General features: G+C 37.4%; 1 protein-coding gene across 2 annotated transcripts in view; it reads left to right on the forward strand.

The window, feature by feature from the left end:
* Positions 1-20,230, forward strand: part of TTC28 (tetratricopeptide repeat domain 28) — a 581,567-nt gene that overhangs the window by 299,788 nt on the left and 261,549 nt on the right. For both annotated transcript variants that reach the window (XM_081542775.1, XM_081542776.1), the window contains 3 exons: positions 2,169-2,316; positions 10,702-10,974; positions 11,879-12,009. In XM_081542775.1, the coding sequence (XP_081398901.1) occupies positions 2,169-2,316; positions 10,702-10,974; positions 11,879-12,009 (552 nt within the window). The remainder of the gene's footprint in view (positions 1-2,168; positions 2,317-10,701; positions 10,975-11,878; positions 12,010-20,230) is intronic.

Below are 20,230 nucleotides of genomic sequence, written 5' to 3' on the forward strand. Positions count from 1 at the left end.
ATTAACATTGAACCCACTAAGGAGTATATACATCATACTTATCCAAAACTTCATTTGGGAGATAGGAAAATCAGTTATTTTCTCAGTGAAGTAATGAATGATATGCTTTGATTTAAACAGATAAAAAAATTATCAAAATTCATTGAGACTAATTAAATTTTTTATGTTTTTTTCCAGTTTTATTGAGATTTATTGACTTGCAGCACTATGTTAATAGTTTAAGGTATATAGTGTAATGATTTGACTTACATACATTGTGAAATGATTACCACAATAGATTTTTGTGTTTCTTAAAATATATACCTGAAATCATTAACCACAGACTTATTTTGTCTCTCTTCATAAATAATAGTTTATAAATATTTCATGTATATATTTATATATGCATGTGTGCTGTGCTGTGCTAAGTTGCTTAAGTTTTGTGTGACCTCATGGACTTGTAGCCTCCTCTGTCCATGGGATTCTCCAGGCAAGAATACTGGAGTGGGTTGTGATGCCCTCCTCCAGGGGATCTTCATGACCCAGGGATGAAATCCCTATCTCTTTCGTCTCCTACATTGGCAGGCAGGTTCTTTACCACTAGTGCCGCCTGGGAAGCCCATATACACACACACACACACACACACACATATATAAATTTTTAAATTTAGCTTTAATGTAGCACTTCTAGAATTATATAAACTATAGTTATTTTTAGTTGGAATGTGGTACATGTTGCCTCTTGGATTATAGAAATCACCTAAAATGTTAGATGAAAAAGGTAGTGAAAAATGTGTATAAACACATTAAAGATTAAAAGTGACTGAGCCCACTGGAAGGAAGTGATCTTACGAATCAGTGATGGAAGTGCGCTTACAGGAGCTTGTCTTACTGGAGTCTGAGTTGTAACAGCTGCCGGTAGTTTAAACTAATAGAAGTCTGAATAGACCGTAATAATTTGAGTATTCATTCAGTTTATGGATTGTTTCTTAATAGAAACACTGAATAGTATTGCTTATCTTAAATCACCTCAAAGCATAGTTGTAAAAATGAAATAAGGTAAGTAATTATGTTTTGTAAACATGAAAGGTGCTCTCTCATAGTGTGTGTACATAATATAAAATTATAAAATTATGTATTAAATTTGAATAGTAGTTTTAGAAGTTGTTTGAAACTTCATTTAGAGCCCATAAATACAGTTTGTTACAATTGAAAAGGATATTGGATGAAAAAGTTACATTTGTGTTACAAGCATAGAGTATTATAAAAGTATTTAAGTTAAATAGGCCAAGTATTTTAGAAGCAGATATCATATAAGCAATGAATGCATTAATAATATGTCAGTTTTATGTGTTATTTAATCAGGTTCAAAGTCCTTTGCTGGTTATATACTTGTAACACTTTGATCATTTACTTGATTTTACTCTGTTTGAAAATAAACTGTAAGTTCTTACGATCATTATGAAGTTTAAATATTTTATTAATTTTCTGGCCCTTTCTGTAATTAGCTGGAAGGAGGGATGTTTTCTTATATTCACAGTTGATAATACCAGTTTTTAAACTAATCCAATTAAATGATGCAAACAACAGCAATCCTATTTTGTTTCTAAGCAAAGCACATGTATTTTAAATAATGGTTTTAAAATACTATGCCTGAAACACCACATTAAATGTAGCCATGTTGTGTTAGTCATTATTACAGTTATCTTAATACTAATCACATGCTGATATATTCCTTTAATTAATGAGGAGAAAACAAAATAAGTGAAAATGGAGTATCTCTCATTTGTCTTGCACTGTACCAGATACTTTGGTGAGATGTAAAGAAATTTCCAAACCCCTGTCCTTGAGCTTATGCTATTAGATTGGGGTAAAAGGCTTTTAAAATCATCAAAAAATGGTAAAATATTATATACTATGTGAATAAGTACCAAAGAATGTGATAAAATTAACATGTTCAAGAAGTGAAAAGAATGAAAGTTTTAAATATAATTTGCCTGAAAGAAGTATGCTTACATTTTATGATGTTCAGAGAAGTCAAATTTCATTACAAACTCTTTACTAGGTTTTTTAACTGAGATTACCTCAATCTTAGTTCTGCCAACCTGTTGTTCTAGTCAAGAATCCTCCTCAGCCTGGTGGAGCCTAGTGTATAAGTAATACATGCATTATCTTTTATTTATTTCCAGGCATACTTCCGACAGGGTGTTGCCCTCCAGTACCTCGGACGTCATGCCGATGCCCTGGCAGCCTTTGCATCTGGGTTGGCTCAGGACCCCAAGAGTCTCCAGCTTCTGGTGGGGATGGTAGAAGCAGCTATGAAATCTCCCATGAGAGGTAAATATGATAAAAGTATTTGGTCCAACACTAATTTAAGTCAGAACATTTCTAATCTTTGAAGATTTTGACTCAGGTGTTGAGGATCGATAGGTTATCATATTAGCTAAGCTTGGATATTTTAGACAGGAAAATTGGACATCACTGTCAATAGCTGACATTAGTGAGGCACAATGGGACGGTGGCGAAGGCCACTTGTCTGGAGCTTTGTGGACCTAGATTATATTTTTGAGTTTTTCGTTAACTAACTATACAACTTCTCTGGATTTTAGGGTTATATAAAGAATCCTTATGTTTTTTGTAGTTGTCAGATTCTGTACCTCTAAAACAAAACACCTCTAGTAGTAAACTGATCTGCTCAGCTGGACCAATATGCCATCTAGAAATAAACAAATGAGAGAAGACATTAGACATTTCTTAAGAGGAAATATGGATCTAACTGTATGCTATTTCTGACATTTTTCAGAGGAACATTAAAAGATTATGTTGAAGTAAAAGGAAAGAGAAAAATGAGTAGATATGTCGTTTTTACCTGTATTACTTCTGTGTTATACCAATTGGCATTCTGGAATAGTAGATTGGAAATAGTGAAGGTCGGAGGTGTTCTAAGGCTCAGATCAGATTTACTTCTGTTTGAGGAACACTGATTTTTGTGGAAAGAATTCTTGGGAGGATTGGGCTGAAAGTGTATACCAGTTGTCATCTTTGTGGAATGATGGAGACCCTAAGGCAGGTTGATGCTAATAATGTCCCATACTAACTAGATGATATCAAGCAGAACTCTGTTTTTGTCTCTGACACGGTATGTTTTTGAGTGAACCTAAAAACGTGGATGGCAGTATCATTAGGTAATTTATTTAGTTTTTAAAATATTTGCAGCATTAGATAATTTTAATATACTGGCTAGTTTGATACTTGGCTCAAAATATTTATGTGCTAAGTAAAAGTTTGATGAACTAAATGGTACTCATATGGTTTCTGAGCAATTCATAGCTATAAAAAATACTTTCCTAAAAGCGAAGATTTCATGTTTTAGAAAAAAAGTGGTAAGGAAACCTCTCTTCATGCGATTTTATAACCCCATACAAAGCTTAGTCTTTGCTGCAGGAACCTAATGGCTTCTCCCACTGGGGGACCTGCTGTTAATAAACTCTGACTTAGAGCAGATGCGCTTTGGAGCACCAGGAGTGGGAAGGAGGGGTGGGGAATGGACAGCAACAACAAAAATCAATCTCTCTCTCTCCTTTCTATTTTTCTAGTATTTTCTCATTCTCTCCCTGTATCCCTCTGCAGGTAATTTACATAGATCATTTTTTATTTAGTTCATGAAGATATCCCTTTATTCTGAGGTATTTCTGCTGCTGCTTTTAGAACATTGGAGTGAATGTGTTGAGATCAGCAGAATCATACTTACCAGTTTGCCTCTGAAGCAATTTATTTAGATAAATGTAAAAAAATCTTCTCTGCACTTCAAGAAATAGCTCAGTGCTACCGTCACCCTTAGGGTTTTCTGTGCCATGTTCTTTACCATTTTACAGGGTGACCTAAGGGCGACCCTGGAGAAAGCTGCATCTTACAGGTGCCTGGAGCACTTCAGTATTTTCTTCTTTATCCTTAAATGACTTATCTCATTTATTTTTGGCATTGCCTTCACCAACATATCTATTCCAGGTGGGCTTTTCTTATCAACATTTTATAGAAAGACTGTTGCTTTACACAGTGTTGTTCTGTTTATCATTTCACATCTTAATGGCCTCTCTTTTTGTCATACGGCTATAATTCACAAAATCTGTCATCATTTGCTGCCCATTTTTTGCCCACTGTTTATTTTAATCTCCTGCAGTGTTCTCAGTTTCTGCCATTGTTGAGTAGCTGTGTGGTCCAGGATGCTGTACATGTAGGTATGATCTGTGTGTCCATTGTTTTTATTTTGAAATGCAAAATGAATCTGAAATGCAACATGGAGACTCCCTTGTCCAGGTGCTTCTGTAAGCAAACAAAGGTCCCCTTTGTGCATAGCATTCCTATCGTTTGGCCTTTGGGGGAAGTTTCAAGTTTTTTTGTGTTTTTTTTTAAAGATAGGGGTAATATACCCTTGTTCCCAAATAACTACATTCTATTAATCCACATTGAAACTTCCTTGATTTTCTAAAATGTTGTTCCCTATTTTGATAATTGCATTGTCTTTTTTACTTTATTTTTGTGGTTTCATTCATGCTCACCAACCAGATATTAGATTATCTACTTTTCTTGTAAATATATTTACATCACTGTATGTAATGTATTTCCCTTAAATCATTTATGAAAATATACAAATGTAAGTATTAATATAAAGTGAGACTCTTTCATGACTCTCAAATTGTCCTTTTACTGTTTTCCGTTTTTCTTTTTTAGATTGTCTTGCAGCAATTTCAGTTCATTATATCTTATAAATGTTTATGCAGATTTGGATGGTGTCGCATAGTCCTACTGCCAACCACAGATTTAATAATACAATTACAAAGTGAGATTGAGTTTACCTTTATTTGTTCCTCTAAAGACGACAGGGCTGCTTCTTGCTGAGGGTTCTCTTGTGTATATTTTCTCCCCTCTTGTTAATTCGGTAATCTAAAGACTATTACATTTATGGGCTATCACCTGTCGTGGTGTTTCTTTCAGCTCCAGAGGATCCAGGAAGCTGATTTTTATGATGTACTGGTGGAAAATGGCTTGAATGTGTATAAGCTTTTCTCTCATAGTCAAATTTGGGCTCACCTTTTATTTACCTGATTGTCCACCCTTGAAGAACTCTTTTTGTCTGATTTTCTTTTAGAAGGCAGTCACTTTTCACCGATGAAATGTTGAAAACAAAACAGAACTGACTATTCCTGAAAAGACTGGGACTCTGACCCCAGTACTGCCATCTGCTATCCCATTGACGGGGCAAGGTTCTTCCTTTCTCTGTCCCTTGGTTCGTTTCTGTAAAAGGGGCATGGTAACGAGCAGCTTGTACTGTTGCTTTGAGAGTCAGGCCCTGGCACGTAAAGGCAGGCCCCTTTAGGACATCTGCCCCGTGCAATGTGACGTGCCTGTTCTCTCCGGGAGAGAAGTTGCAGTGGTGCTAAGCCTGCTCTTGTCTTTGTGCTGTGGGTGCAGAATAGACACTGCAGAGCACACATTGATCCTCTGGCCAAGCACTCGGTTCCTGGAAAAACTGCCTTTTGCCTGAGTGGTAGTGTATTTTTATCTAAAAGGTCTGGGAATTAACCTAAAGTGATCCTTGATTCTTTTCTTTTGTCCTCTGTGAAGCGGTAGAGCCTAGTGTCCTGGCCACCTTAAAGAAGCGCCAGGACTTAACAACCTTTAAGCTGAATTTTCCTGACTTTACTTTCCACTCACTCCGACTACCATGTCTTCTGCCTTATTTCTATAGAAGGCCTTTGAATCCTTTTGGAATGAAGTAGGATATAAATAAATTCATAAATGAACCCAGAAAAATATGAAGTGACTTAGCTAAACGTGTCAGTTTTTCTTTTTATTTTCTTTTTCTTTTTTTGAGCAGGGTTAAGTTTTCCTTTTAGTATGAACCAAAGCTTTTTTTTTTTTCAATTGTGGTAACATGTACATAACATCAAATTGACCATTTTTAGTTGTGCAGTTATGTGGTGTTAAGTATACTCACAGGGTTGTGCAGCCAGCCCTTCATCTGTCTCCAGATTTTCATCCTCCCAGATTGACATTTTGTACCTATTTAAACAATAACTCCTCATCCCACCCTCACCCCACCCCAGCTCCTGGTGACTACCAAGGTACCTCCCTAAGTGGAATCACACAGTATTTGTCCTTTTTGTGACATGCCCGGTGGTTTTTAATTTAGTTCCTCTGTAAGGAATTTGCTTAAGAAAAGATAGAAATTAAAATTAAGTTAATATTATGAACCTTACCTCTAAACTTTGTTTATGGGCAATACTTTACTCTCATTACACTTTCCTTGCCTTCTTATGTGTTAGCAGTTGCTCTTCTCTCAGGATCCCTCTTCTGGAGAATCATTCCAAAAATTGTTTTTCCTGGCCTTCTGAATTTGCAGTTCAGTGTTATATTGTAACCAGTAGTAATTGGTAGTGATATCACCAGGTTTTTAGGAAAGTTGAAGCCTTCTTAGTCATGTATGGTAATGAAATGTTACAAGGATAAAACGGAAGGCTTTAGAATGTCTTCTTAGTACCTGGGACAGATTGAATTTCAATCTGCAGAATTTCAGTTACCTTAAGGATGATTCATAGGAGACAGTCAGTAGAATATCATCACTTTGGAATAAGGCATTGTACCTGTTAATACATTTATTCCTCAATTCTGTAGATTTTTAAATTCTAAATATGTCTTAAATTTATCTCTTGTTTTCCATCTGTTTTGTCATTGCAAATATAGGACTTTTCTGCTAACTGACTTTCCAGGCTTCTTTCCAGTCCCTGCTTTTGCTTTCCTTCCAGAATGCATTTTCTACAGTGTAAGTGTGATCTGTCATTCTCTTATTCATAATTCTACATTTTCCCTTTTGCCTGCAGGATAAAGGCCAACTGCTTTAGTATAAAAGATCTTACCTCTTTTATTCTCATCACTAAGATACTCCCAGCTAAAACTACCTGCAGTTCCTGAAAAACACTGGTTTCTCATAGCTCCAGTTTCTGTTCCGATATCACTGCCTCCAGAAAGCAGTCTCACACCAACCTGGGGCCTGCCTACCTTTCTCCTCAGGGGTCCCACAGCATATCCTACCAGTTCTGAGAAATCTGGATTGAAAGTTGTATCATTATTTTACATATTATTAAGAAAATCGACTCCAGATGGCTCAGACAGTAACGTATCCACTTGCAGTGTGGGAGCCCTGGGTTTGATCCCTTGGTCAGGAAGATCCCCTGGGGAAGGGCATGGCAACCCACTCCAGTATTCTTGCCTGGAGAATCCTGTGAACAGAGGAGCCTGGTGGACTATAGTCCATGTGATCTCAGAGTCGGACACCGCTGAGCGACTAACACTTCACTTTTACTTTTAGACATAGAAATGGCCTTCCCTGGTGGCTCAAATGGTAAAGAATCTGCTTGCAATGCAGGAGACTTGGGTTTGATCCCTGGGTTGGAAGATCCCCTGGAGGCGAGCATGGCAACGCAGTCTTTTATTCTTGCCTGGAGAATCCCCATGGACAGAGGAGCCCAGTGGGCTACAGTTCATTGGGTCACAAAGGGTCGAACACGACTGACTAACTAAGCCCAGCACAGATATAGAAATAACCAGCCATTGTAAGGCACCGCTGAGTTCATGGGTTGTTGCTGCTGTTTAGTCGTTTCAGTCGTGTCTGACTCTTTGTGACCCTGTGGACTGTAGCCTGCCAAGCTCCTCTGTCCATGGGATTTCCTAGGCAAGAATATTGGAGTAGATTACTATTTCCTTCTCCAGGGGATCTTCCCTACCCAGGGATTGAACTCACATCTCCTGCATTGGCAGGCAGATTCTCTACCATTGAGCCACTAAGGAAGTGTGAGTTCATGGATAATAAATCTCAAATTCACAGATGTTAATAGGTGAAAAAATATGCAGTACTGATGAAATAAATATAGTATATCTTTTAACTGAGTATGATTATTTGTCTGTTACTAGCTTCTATTTAATATTGCATTCCTTCAAGTTTTTCAAGTGTGAGGAAATATAACTTTGTTTATCTTAAATTCTTAAAGCCTTTACGTTTTGAAAGCACATAACTAGTGTTCAGTGATTGTTGCAAAGTACTTTTGCATTCTTATGAAGTTGTTTTGACATTGGATATTTTATGTATTATGCATAATTTCTATAAAGAAAAACATCTTTACAGGCTGCCAAATCTCTGTTCCATCTAGCCTGAGAAAATCACACAATTAGTCCTTTTGCTAACAGCCCAAGTATTGTAGGATAGGAATTAGAATTGTAGAATAGTAGAGTTGGGATGAAACTTTATAGATCAACTAATCCAGCCCATACAGTTTTTTGGGTTTTTTTTTTTTTTTTAATGTTTATTGAATTTGTTACATCATTGCTTTTGTTTTATGTTTTGGTTTTTTGGCTGCAAAGCATTTGGAATCTTAGCTCCCTGACCAGGGATTGAACCCACATCCCCTTCCCAGTAGCCTCTCAGTACCTTTCTTCTCCACTTAAAATCAGCTCTAATTGATTTCTTGTGTAAACAACGAAGAATGTTGTGTGGTATGGTATCAGAGAGCCTGAACTTAGATGGGTTCTTGTCCTGGCTCTGTCTCAAGCTGTCTGCCCTTGCATGAATCACTTAAATACTCAGATTCTTCATTTATAAAATAAAGGGTGGTTTCAAGTTCTTTTCAGCTCTAAAATTGTTATTTTTGCTCCTGCTGATTGGCCAGTGGTATGCTAATATGCTCATCATTGGCTGCCAAGTCCAGCGGGTACCACCAAAATCCTGCTCCCAGTTGTTTGCGTATGGCATTGTTCTTTTCCTGTCCCAGCAGTTCCCGGGTCTTTGCCTGTATTTGACTCTGTTGGGGAGCAAGTGTTTACTGGCGTTGTGCACTGCTTGCACCTTGACAGGTGTAAAAATGTTCTTTGTTCTCTGTTTAGTGATCTGATTGAAGGGAAAAAAATGCTCTAGGTGCCAGTAGGTTTCAGGGTTTCCGTGGTAATGTTGATTCAGATGAGAGCTCCTTAGTGATTCGAGATTTGAAGTCATAAATTGTGAAAATTACATTTTAATGCAGTACTGTTGGCTGAGAGATTCACAATTTAAAGAGACCAACCTTTTAATAGTTTTTTTTTTTTTTTTTTTTAACATAGGCACAGTGGAACAACTAATGTGAAACACTTTTTCAGGGAAGCTAACAACAAAAGTGTTATAAGTGCTGCCTCATTGTAGGGTTATAGTCATTAGCTCTGCGATTGTCTTTGGAAAAAAGAGGAGAAGAGGAAGAAGGAGCTTAAAGGTCATCCACTTTGAAACCTAGCTTCAAATGGAAAGAATCTCTTTGTGGCTTCCTGACCCCTAATCGGTGTCCTTTCCACCACATGAAAATAAAACAAGCTAAACATTAATTTTGTCTTTCATCTTACCTTAGTAAACTCAGATGATTTCTTTATGATTTCATTTGTCACCACAACAGAAATTGATAGTACTTTTTTATATGGTCATTTTAGTCTCAGGAACAGCAGGGTACACTGGGTTGCCAGTGAGGATTATGGCTATTTGTTGAGAGAGCTGCTTTTATATCTTCTAGGGAAAAAGGTGGACAGAGTTTATTAATCAGTCATTCAGATTCAGGTTTAACAAACTTTTCATTCGTTGAATGCCAGATGTATTAGGAGCTTTCACCTATATAGAAATGGTTTGTAATAAAGTATTAAACAATCCTATAGTGGTCTTCAGATTTAGCTGGGAAAATATTTTAAAAATTAACACACGTGAAACATCTCTAAAAAGGTTAAGGGCCAAACTGCATACTAACTATAAAAATATATCAGAAGTTTAGGTACAAAGATTAATGTGTGCTGGAGGACCTGGGGATAGTACAGGCATACCTCATATTACTGCATTTCACTTTATTGTGCTTCACAAATATTGTTTGTTTCTTTTTTTTTTTTCAACAAATGGGAGGTCTGCGTCAACCTTTCATCGGGCTAGTCTATTGGTGCCATTTTTCCAACAGCATTTGCTCACTTCATGTCTCTGTCACACTTTGACAATTCTTGCAATATTTCAAACTTTTTCATTGTTATTGTATTTGTTCTGGTGGTCTGTGATCTGTTACTTTTGATGTTGCTATTGCATCACTGAAGGCTCAAGATGGTGGTTAGCATTTTTTAGCAATGAAGTATTTTTAATTGATGGGATTTTTTAGACATAATGCCATTGCACACCTAATAGACTACAGTATAGTGTAGACATAACTTTGATATGTGTGGAAGCCAAACATTGCATGCGATTTGCTTTATTGTGACATTCGCTCTATTGCAGTGGTCTGGAGGCAGACCCACAGCATCTCTGAGGTCTGCTTGGATATGGTAGCGGTGGGAGTTGAGTGATGTACCTGTGATACTTTGAGAGGGCAGCAGTTCAGAGAAGAGAGAACTATTCAGGGAAAGTGATGGGTCCTAATCAAAGCAAGACCAGAAGAGAGGAAGAATGTGGCGTATGCCTGTGAGACTGAAGTAAGGAAATTGCTGGACTGACCTTGGTGTTGTCCACTTACGTGAATGAGTGCACAGTGAGAATGGTGCTGGATGAAAAGCTTGAAGAGTTTGTACCTGAAATGGACCATAGAAAGTTTGAGAAACCGTTGTTTCTAGAGTGTAGTAGAAAGGATTGTTTTGTGTCTTCTCCTACATTCTCTGTTTTCTTTTGTTTTTCTTCAGACTCCCTCGAGCCCACTTATCAGCAGCTTCAGAAAATGAAACTGGACAAGAGCCCCTTCGTGGTTGTCTCTGTGGTTGGGCAGGAACTCCTGACAGCTGGCCATCACGGGGCCTCTGTGGTTGTCTTAGAAGCCGCGCTGAAGATTGGCACCTGCAGCCTCAAGCTGAGAGGTTCCGTTTTCTCTGCACTGAGCAGTGCTCACTGGTCGCTCGGAAACACAGAGAAGAGCACTGGGTACATGCAGCAGGACTTGGATGTCGCCAAGACCTTAGGTAGAGTTATGGTTTTCTCCTTTATTTTAGTGCAGAAAGGAAATGAAGAAAACGGATTAACCTGACATGAGTGGGATTGAAATGTGCGATGAAAACATGTGCAGTGAAAAGTGATTCTACCTCTAGAACATTCTGTGTTTTAGAGTACTCAAGTCTTTAGGGCTTTTCATTTAACAAGGTGTCAAGGTTCCAAAAGGCCAAAAGATATTGATGAACATACTCATTGCTTTCTCAGAGATATGGGCTCACTGATTTAATATCTCAAATGGTAGTATTTGTGGGATCTTTCACTTAAATTTACATTTTTGCCTACAAGAATGCACCGTCATTTTGTTGGAGTGGACAGTGCAGAGCAGTGGTTTGGAGGGTGGACTGAGGAGCCAGACTGCTGAGTTTAGAATCTTGACTCTGCTACTTACTGGCTGTGTGACTTTTGGCAAGTTGCCCAACCTCTCTGTGCTGCTGTTCCTCATTTAAAAAAAAAAGGTGGTTTATGATAATCATCACATTGATTATTTAAGGACTTGGGAGACTGCAGTAAGAAATGTGGTGAGTCTACCATTGGCATACTTGTAAAGAAGCAACATACTATAATAGGTTTGGAGTCAAGTGACTGAACCAACCAACAAGATGATGGTTGTTCAGAAGCAAAGCAATGACCTCTCATTTCCAGGAAACTTATGTCCCTGACTGCAGTTATATGTTATAACATCAATAATGGTTGTCCAGAGATTTAACTTCTAGGACTGTAACTTCCCACATGGAGTCTTTTAGAGGAAGAAAAAAAAGGCAAATGAAATTTTAACTAGTAAACCTGTGGCTCTCAAATTAAGATGGCCTTTATATATTGTAAATAATGCTGTAACTTAGAGAAATATTCTCTTTTTTTTTAAACCCAATTCAGGTGACCAGACAGGAGAATGCCGAGCTCATGGGAACCTGGGCTCTGCATTCTTCTCCAAAGGAAATTACCGGGAGGCTCTCACTAACCACAGGCATCAGTTGGTGCTTGCCATGAAACTCAAGGATCGAGAGGTAGGAATTTTACCTGCAGACCAAAACCAGTTTGTTTGAAACATGGGATATTTTTCTTTTTTGATGCTCAAATGTTTTAATTATCTTAATATATTACTTTCAGAAGTTGATAATAATTGCTTCTAGCTTTCATCAACAGAAAGGTGTTGGACATCTGCCACATACAGGGCTTGGAGATATAGAGATAAAATGAAACTTGGCCTCTGACCTCAGGATCTAATAGCTTGCAGTGTTCTTATGCTCTTCACATGTGCTGTGGATATGTGTAAAACTAGCCAAAAGCTGTATCAGTATGCTCTATCCATTAAATTAAGGACGCACACATGATGCTTTGTTAGAGATGGAGTATTATTGCTGTGAATCCTTCACACTGTTGCTTTGGTGGATTTTTAACTCTGGTGATCGAGATACATATTCCATCTCATCAAGAGAGCTGAATTGTAATGACAGAGAAATATCACCTTAGTCTTTTCTAGATAAATGTAAAATTCTTAGAGACTTAATATCTAGTAGATGCTCATGATGGTCCCTGCAGAGTGGAAAGAGGGTAGGGTTTGGCAGGAGACAGATCCAGATTTGAATGCCTGCTCCAATTCATCCTGGCTTTGGAATTTTGGGGAAGTTATTGTTTAACTTCTCTTTGCCTCTTATTTCTTATTCAGAAAATGATGATGCCATTCATTCTGTACACAGTTGTGATAGGGTTATAAATAATATAGGTAAAGTACCTAACATGGTACCTGGAATTCCATAAATGGTAATAGTAATATAATATAAATGAGAAAGAGAAGGTTAATAGCTGAGGCAACAATAAATTTATGAATTAATCTATATGATGGGAAATAAGTTTAGTTACATTTGTATCTTAGAATTTCACTATAGGACATTATGGAGATTAATTATATTATTTAAATGACCCAGGATCTTCATTTCTCTAGAACACAGTCAGGTATTAGAAAGGAATGGTAAAGAAAAAAGCCTTTACTTCAGTAGCATGCTGGAATCTCCCCTTGGGAATGCCGGACTTCTACAAAGTCTCTCTCATCCATGAGTGTCAGATAAAAGCCTTGGAAAGCTACCAAGGGCCGTGACATTTTGGAAGTTTTATTCTCAAGAGAGTTGCCTACACACTTTTCTCTTTACCTATTTACTCTTAGTTTACAAACAATCCTTATAAGCCAGATGATCTGATTTCTTGATGTTAAAAGGATGAAAAACAGGGCTCAGGTTTCTAGAGACAAATATACTGATAGAGTATTTCCAGAATGTGGAAAATTCTGAAAGAGATGGGCATACCAGACCACCTGACCTGCCTCTTGAGAAACCTATATGCAGGTCAGGAAGCAACAGTTAGAACTGGACATGGAACAACAGACTGGTTCCAAATAGGAAAGGGAGTACGTCAAGGCTGTATATTGTCACCCTGCTTATTTAACTTATATGCAGAGTACATCATGAGACACGCTGGGCGGAGGAAGCACAAACTGGAATCAAGTTTGCCGAGAGAAATATCAATAACTTCAGATATGCAGATGACACCACCCTTATGGCAGAAAGTGAAAGAGGAGAGTGAAAAAGTTGGCTTAAAGCTCAACATTCAGAAAACTAAGATCATGGCGTCCGGTCCCATCACTTCATGGCAGATAGATGGGCTAACAGTAGAAACGGTGGCTGACTTTATTTTGGGGGGCTCCAAAATCACTGCAGATGGTGATTGCAGCCATGAAATTAAAAGATGTTTACTCCTTGGAAGGAAAGTTATGACCAACCTAGACAGCATATTAAGAAGCAGAGACATTACTTTGTCAACAAAGGTCCATGTAGTCAAGGCTATGGTTTTTCCAGTGGTCATGTATGGATGTGAGAGTTGGACTATAAAGAAAGCTGAGTGCTGAAGAATCGATGCTTTTGAACTGTGGTGTTGGAGAATACTCTTGAGAGTCCCTTGGACTGCAAGAAGATCCAACCAGTCCATCCTAAAGGAGATCAGCCCTGGGTGTTCATTGGAAGGACTGATGTTGAAGCTGAAACTCCAATACTTTGGCCACCTGATGTGAAGAGCTGACTCATTTGAAAAGACCTTGATGCTAGGAAAGATTGAGGGCAGGAGGAGAAGGGGACGACAGAGGATGAGATGGTTGGATGGCATCATCGACTCGATAGACATGGGTTTGGGTGGACTCCGGAAGTTGGTGATGGACAGGGAGGCCTGGCATGCTGCGGTTCATGGGGGTCACAAAGAGTTGGACACAACTGAGCGACTGAACTGAACTGAACTGATACTGATAGCATTAAGAAGTTAAGGCAGGTTTAAAAACTAAGATAGCATAGGTATCTAGATAGGGCCAACTAGTGTAGGGACAGATAGCTGTAAGTATGTCAAGAGCTGGGTTTATACCCTGTTTTCCTAACCTTTGAGATGTATATATTAGCCCAATTATTGGATAGATTAGAAAGACTTTTAATTAGGGGCAGAGGGTTGTGATAGGTATTAGAAAAGGAAAGCATTCTAATTCATTGCCAAGTTTCTGTCGTTCCAGAGGAAGCAGAAAGTGATATAGACTTGAGGAAGCTCTGTGAAACAGGAAGAACTCAATCTGGCCTCTGAGAGAGATGTAGAAATTGGCATATGAGGTCTAAAACAGATATTTTCAACCATTCTATTATATATATCATGTCTATAGTCACAGATTCTTAGTTTTTAAAATATGTGATATATGTTAGTTGTATCTAATTACATAAATATTATACATGAAAATATTTTCCACTTAATTTTAAACATTTCTTCATTTTATTAAATGGTCTTCATTTTATTAAATGAAGGTCTTTTATCATCATGTATTTAATCTATCTCCCTACTATTATACAGGCTTCCCAGGTGGTGCTAGTGGTAAAGAACCCACCTGCCAATGCAGGAGATATAAAAGACATGGGTTCAAGCCCTGGGTCAGGAAGATTCCCTGGAGGGCTTGGCAACCCACTCCTGTATTCTCCCATGGACAGAGGAGCCTGGTGGGCTACAGTACAGTCCATCGGATTGCAAGGAGTCAGACATGACTGAAGTGCCTTAGCACACACACACTGTTATACGTTTAGTTTGTTTCAAATTTTTTGGTATTTTAAAATCCAGAAAAACTTGTTTGTAGATCAATCTTTGAACATATCTTTCACTGTTTCTTTTGGTTAAATGGGCTTACTTAGAACATTAAGACTTCTGATATGTATTGCTAAATTGCTCTCAGAAGGGCTGTATCTATTTCAGTTCTACAAACAGTGGATTAAAGCTAACAGTAGGCATTATTGTTAAAACTAAAAGGTCAGCTTGGTGTTTAAAAGTGGTATGTTATTATTTTGATTTACATTTCTCTGCTCAGTATTGGGTTGACTATTTTAAAAATTTCTTTTATAAAGATCCTTAATTTTCAAACTATTTTCTATTGCAATATTGGTTATTTTATATTGATGTGATTTTGGACATTGCTGTATCATTCTACTGAGCTGTTGGGCAATTTGTGTTCTAGTGTATAGTTTTATTTACTGTTGCTCTATATTTTTCATCTACTACAAATCCCATATCATCATTATTAATGTCTAGGATATTCTTATCTCTCCCTCTCCCATCAAATAAATTTTAAAATCATTTTGTCAAATTTTGAAGACTCTCCTATTGTGGTATTTATTGGAACTGTATTAAATTTACATGTTAGTTATGGATAAATTGATGTAGTTCTAAATAGTTGACTTTCTATTTAAAAGCCTGGTCTATTCTTTCATTTACTCTTTTTTTTTTTTTTTAATAAATTTATTTATTTTAGTTGGGGGCTAATTACTTTACAATATTGTAGTGGTTTTTGCCATACACTGACACGACTCAGCCATGGGTCCACATGTGTTCCCCATCCTGAAGCCCCCTCCCCATTTACTCTTTTATACCCCTCGCTGATCTACACTTTTGGGGAGTGTAGATATTTAATATTTACTGTTGGAAATGTTATATTTTTTCATTGTGTCTTTCCTAAAAATTAGTTACTAATGGCATATAGAAAAGCTGTTTACTTTGCAGATTTTATAATTGACCATGTAAAAATTCTCTCATCATAGCTCATGGTTTTTTTGTTGATTTCCTTAGATTTTCTTGTAATGCAGACTTTTTGCAAATAATGCTAGTTTTGTGAATTTCTGTCCTTATGTTATACCCCTACTTTTTTTTTTCTTTTAATTATTGCACTGGTTAGAACTTTGAGAACTCTCCCCCCCAAAGCACTCATACCCTTTGAGTATAAAAAGTTTGGAGGATGTACTTTTTAATGATTATCCTCCTCTTACATTGTGTCTGTGACCTCAAATTGTATCCTGGTTTTCCTTTTGGATTATTTTGATATTGAAGTAAAATACAGGAAGCTGCCTTTTGAAGCAGAGATTAACCACTTAAATACTATGACTGGTGAGAAAACCAAGCTGCATCTTTCTCCCTCTTACATCTTTGCTATAATACATTTTAAGATTTTACCAAGTAACAAGAAGCAGCCTGAAACCACTGTCCACTTAGCTTCAAGAGCAGTATGTATTTCTTTTGTACAACTGTTCTCAGATATTCAGTAGGAGAGAGCAGGCACCTTCATTCTAACTAGCCTTCTATCTGTGTTAGCAGTTGCAAAAGTAATTTCAGGTGGCCACAGAGACCTTCCTGTGAGCTAATATTAATTGTCAAAAGAGTACATGAGTTGCATTGTTTTAGAGATGTTATTCTCTATTCAGGAAATCTGATATACACATATGCTGATGACTTGGAAGTTTTTGTTTTATTTTTTATCAGTCTGATTCTCTCCTGGGCTTCCTATTTCTTTATCCAAGTACACCTTGGCACCTGTCCCCAGTTTAATACTCCTGACTGAGCCCTTGGTCAGTGCTGACTTCTGCTGTCACCATTGGTCCTCTTGCCCAAGCCACCTCACTCGCATGTTTGATTTGTTACTGGGTTCTCTTCTTTCTATGAAAGAAATCTCTTTTCTGGTGCCTTCCTTCTGCCACATCATCTTGTCTGGACTATTGCAGTAGCCTCTTCTCAGAACTTTCTGTACTTTTTAACAGGTGCTGTCCTCCAAGCAAAGAAGAGAGGGTGTCTACTACCTGAATCTGTGATTGTAGCCTGAAGCTACTGCCATAAGAATTTAACTTTTTTCAAGTATTGTGTAGTGGCCAAGAGTGTGAACTTAGTTATTAGACATACTTGGGATTGAATGTTGGCTTGGCCGCTTATTACTGTGTCCCTGAAACTTACATAACTCTTCTAACTGTGATGGACATGTGAGTTGGTTCCAATTTTTGGCTGTTACGGAAAAGCTACTATAAACATATATCTTTAGGTAAACATCAGCACTTAACATCTGTTAAATGTTTGGTCATGCATATGTTCAGATTTATTAAGATTTTTACCAGCTTTCCAAAGTAGTTGTACCAAGTTTTATCATCAGCAATATAAAGGATTGTGTTAGTCACTCATTCATGTCCAACTCTTTGTGATCCCATAGACTGTAGCCTGCCAGGCTCCTCTGTCCATGAAATTTTCCGTGCAAGTATACTGGAGTGGGTTGCCATTTCCTTACTGAGCCATAGTAAGGATTCAAAAAAAGCATTATTATGGGCATTATCATTGTCATGATCATTTAAATGATTCATATGAATGTTGCATATCCTGTATAAGATCAGTTTTTATTGTAGTGTAAAATTGTTTTCCCCCAGATAGTCAAGTAAACTGGGCACTCTTAGAAAAAGTGCTCTTAGGAGCTCTGCACACCTCCTGTCACACTGGAGTGTCTGAATGCTCTAATTTGTGAAATCTGTTTTAACTCTGCCGTGATACTCGTTTCTTCTTTTTCTGGACCATCACTGACAGAGCTCTTTGAGTTACCCTTCTAAAATTTATTTCAGATCATGTAATTTTCCTGCTTAAAAGCCTTTGACAGCTTTTTGTTGCCATTAAGATAAAGTCCAAATTCCTCCATAATCTTCTTCTATAACTTTTCTTCAACTGCTCTGTGTGTCAGACACCTTATAATCTGGTCATACAAGTCTCGTTGCCATACTTTGTTAAAAGTGCTGTATACTTCCTCCTCTGTGTCTTTACTTACTGTGGTCCCTCTGTAGAGAAGATCTTTTCCCTGACTCCTCAGCAGTGTTTTCTGTCCTCCAGGTTTGCTGGAATTTTCTCTGCTCACTAAAGCTTTCTCAGTTTCTGTTTTTTTCTATCCAATATTATACAAATATTGGTAAAGGCCAGTTTACCAATCCTTTTTTTTTAATGGTTAGTGCCTTTTGTGTCCTGTTTAAGAAAATGTTTGTGTATCCCAAGGTTGTGAAGACGTTCTCCTGTGAGGCTTTACTGTTTTACTTTTACATTTTGCTCCGCTGCCACCTGGAGTTTGCTTTTGGGTTTGGGCTGGCACAGGTATCAAACTTCAGTTCCCCCCACGTGAATACCCAGTTGACCCAGCACCATGTATTCACAGGACTGTGCTGTGTGCCACTTTTGTCAGAGACAAGGTGATGTGTGCTATTGATCTGTTTGTCTATCTTTATGACAGTAGCATATTACTTAATTACTGTAGCTTGTTATTGACTCTAGAAATTCTTATAGCTTTGTTCTTGAAAATTGTTTTGGCTGTTCCAGGTTCTTTACATTCATAGAAATGTCGGGTGGCTCAAGGGTAAAGAATCTGCCTGCCAGTACAGGAGACACAGGAGATTCAGGTTCAATCCCCGGGTCAGGAAGAGCCCCTGGAGGAGGAAATGGCAACCCACTCCAGTATTCTTGCTTGGAAAATTTCATGGACAGAGGAGCCTGGTGGGCTGCAGTCCATGGGGTCTCAAAGAGTCCAACATGACTGAGTGACTGAGCATACAGCACACAAATATATGAAACATATATATGTCAAGAATTAGCTTATAGTTCCCCCTCCCTTCACTCAAACATCCTGCTGAAATTTTGATTGGGGTAGCATTGAATCTATGAATATATATGAATTTCATAGTCCATGAACATGGTTTGTTCCCCCATTTATTAGGTCTTGTAAAATCTCTTCCAGCAATGTTTTATAGTTTTCAATATAGAGCTATTGCATATCTTTGTTTAGTTTTATCCTTAGGTTTTGTGTGTGTGTGGTACATGTATGCATGCACACACCTGGGTGTGTTATTGTAAATGATATTGTTAAATTTTATTTTTCCCTGGTCACCCCTTTTCTAGCTGGATCTTCATTAACCCTTGGAATAGGTATGTTTGTTCAGCCATCTGTATTCCCATACTGTTTGTTTCTTTGCTATTGTGTTTTTATCATTACATAAGTAATATAAGAGTTAGTTATTGATGTAAAAGATTAAAACACAATCCACTCCAGAAGTGATCACTGTTACCAGTTTGAAGTGTATCATTTAGAGCTATGCCATTTGCTTTGGTAGCCACTGATACATGTGGCTGTTGAGCATTTAAAATGTGTGTGCTTTTAATTGAGATGTGCGATAGATAAATGCAAAATACACACTGGACTTTGAAGACTTAAAATGAAAAAAGAATGTTGAGTATTTCATTACTAAGTTTGCATATTGATGGCAATATAGTGATAATATTTTAGATACATTGAGTTAAATAAAATATGTTATTAAAGTTAATTTTATTTTTCTTTTATCTTTTTCTGTGGTTGCTAGAAAGTTTAAATTATTATGTTTGTATTATACATCATGGTTCTAGCTGTTTTCTATTATGGCTTTGTTTTTCTGGATGGGAATATGATACTGTTTTCCAAATGATTTTTTCACTTATGGTCTTGAACCTCTTTTCATGTTAGCACATACAGATCAACCATGTTCTTTTGAACTTCTTTGTAGTATATGTATTATGAATGTGCCATTCATCTGCTGGTGGAATGTTCAGGGAGGTTTGTTTTTCCTTTTACAAACATGGCTGCAGGAGAAAAGACCTTTTACAAGTCTTTTTGTATACATTTAGGACGAGAGTAGTGTGTGACAAGTGGGATTGCTGGATCAACAGGTATTATACATACTTTAAGTTAAAAGACTTTCCCCAGTGATCACCACAGGGGATATTTTAAACCCATTAGCACGTCACATTAACTTTTAGATTTTTTTTTCAAATTGTTTGGCAGACCATAGCCCTTAGTGATACCTCAGTTACGGTGCTTATTGATTATTTGTTTGTAATGTG

The sequence above is a fragment of the Giraffa tippelskirchi genome, chromosome 11 (genome assembly GCF_054371585.1).
Source record: "Giraffa tippelskirchi isolate mGirTip1 chromosome 11, T2T-mGirTip1v1.2.pri, whole genome shotgun sequence".
Taxonomy (NCBI): Eukaryota; Metazoa; Chordata; class Mammalia; order Artiodactyla; family Giraffidae; genus Giraffa; species Giraffa tippelskirchi.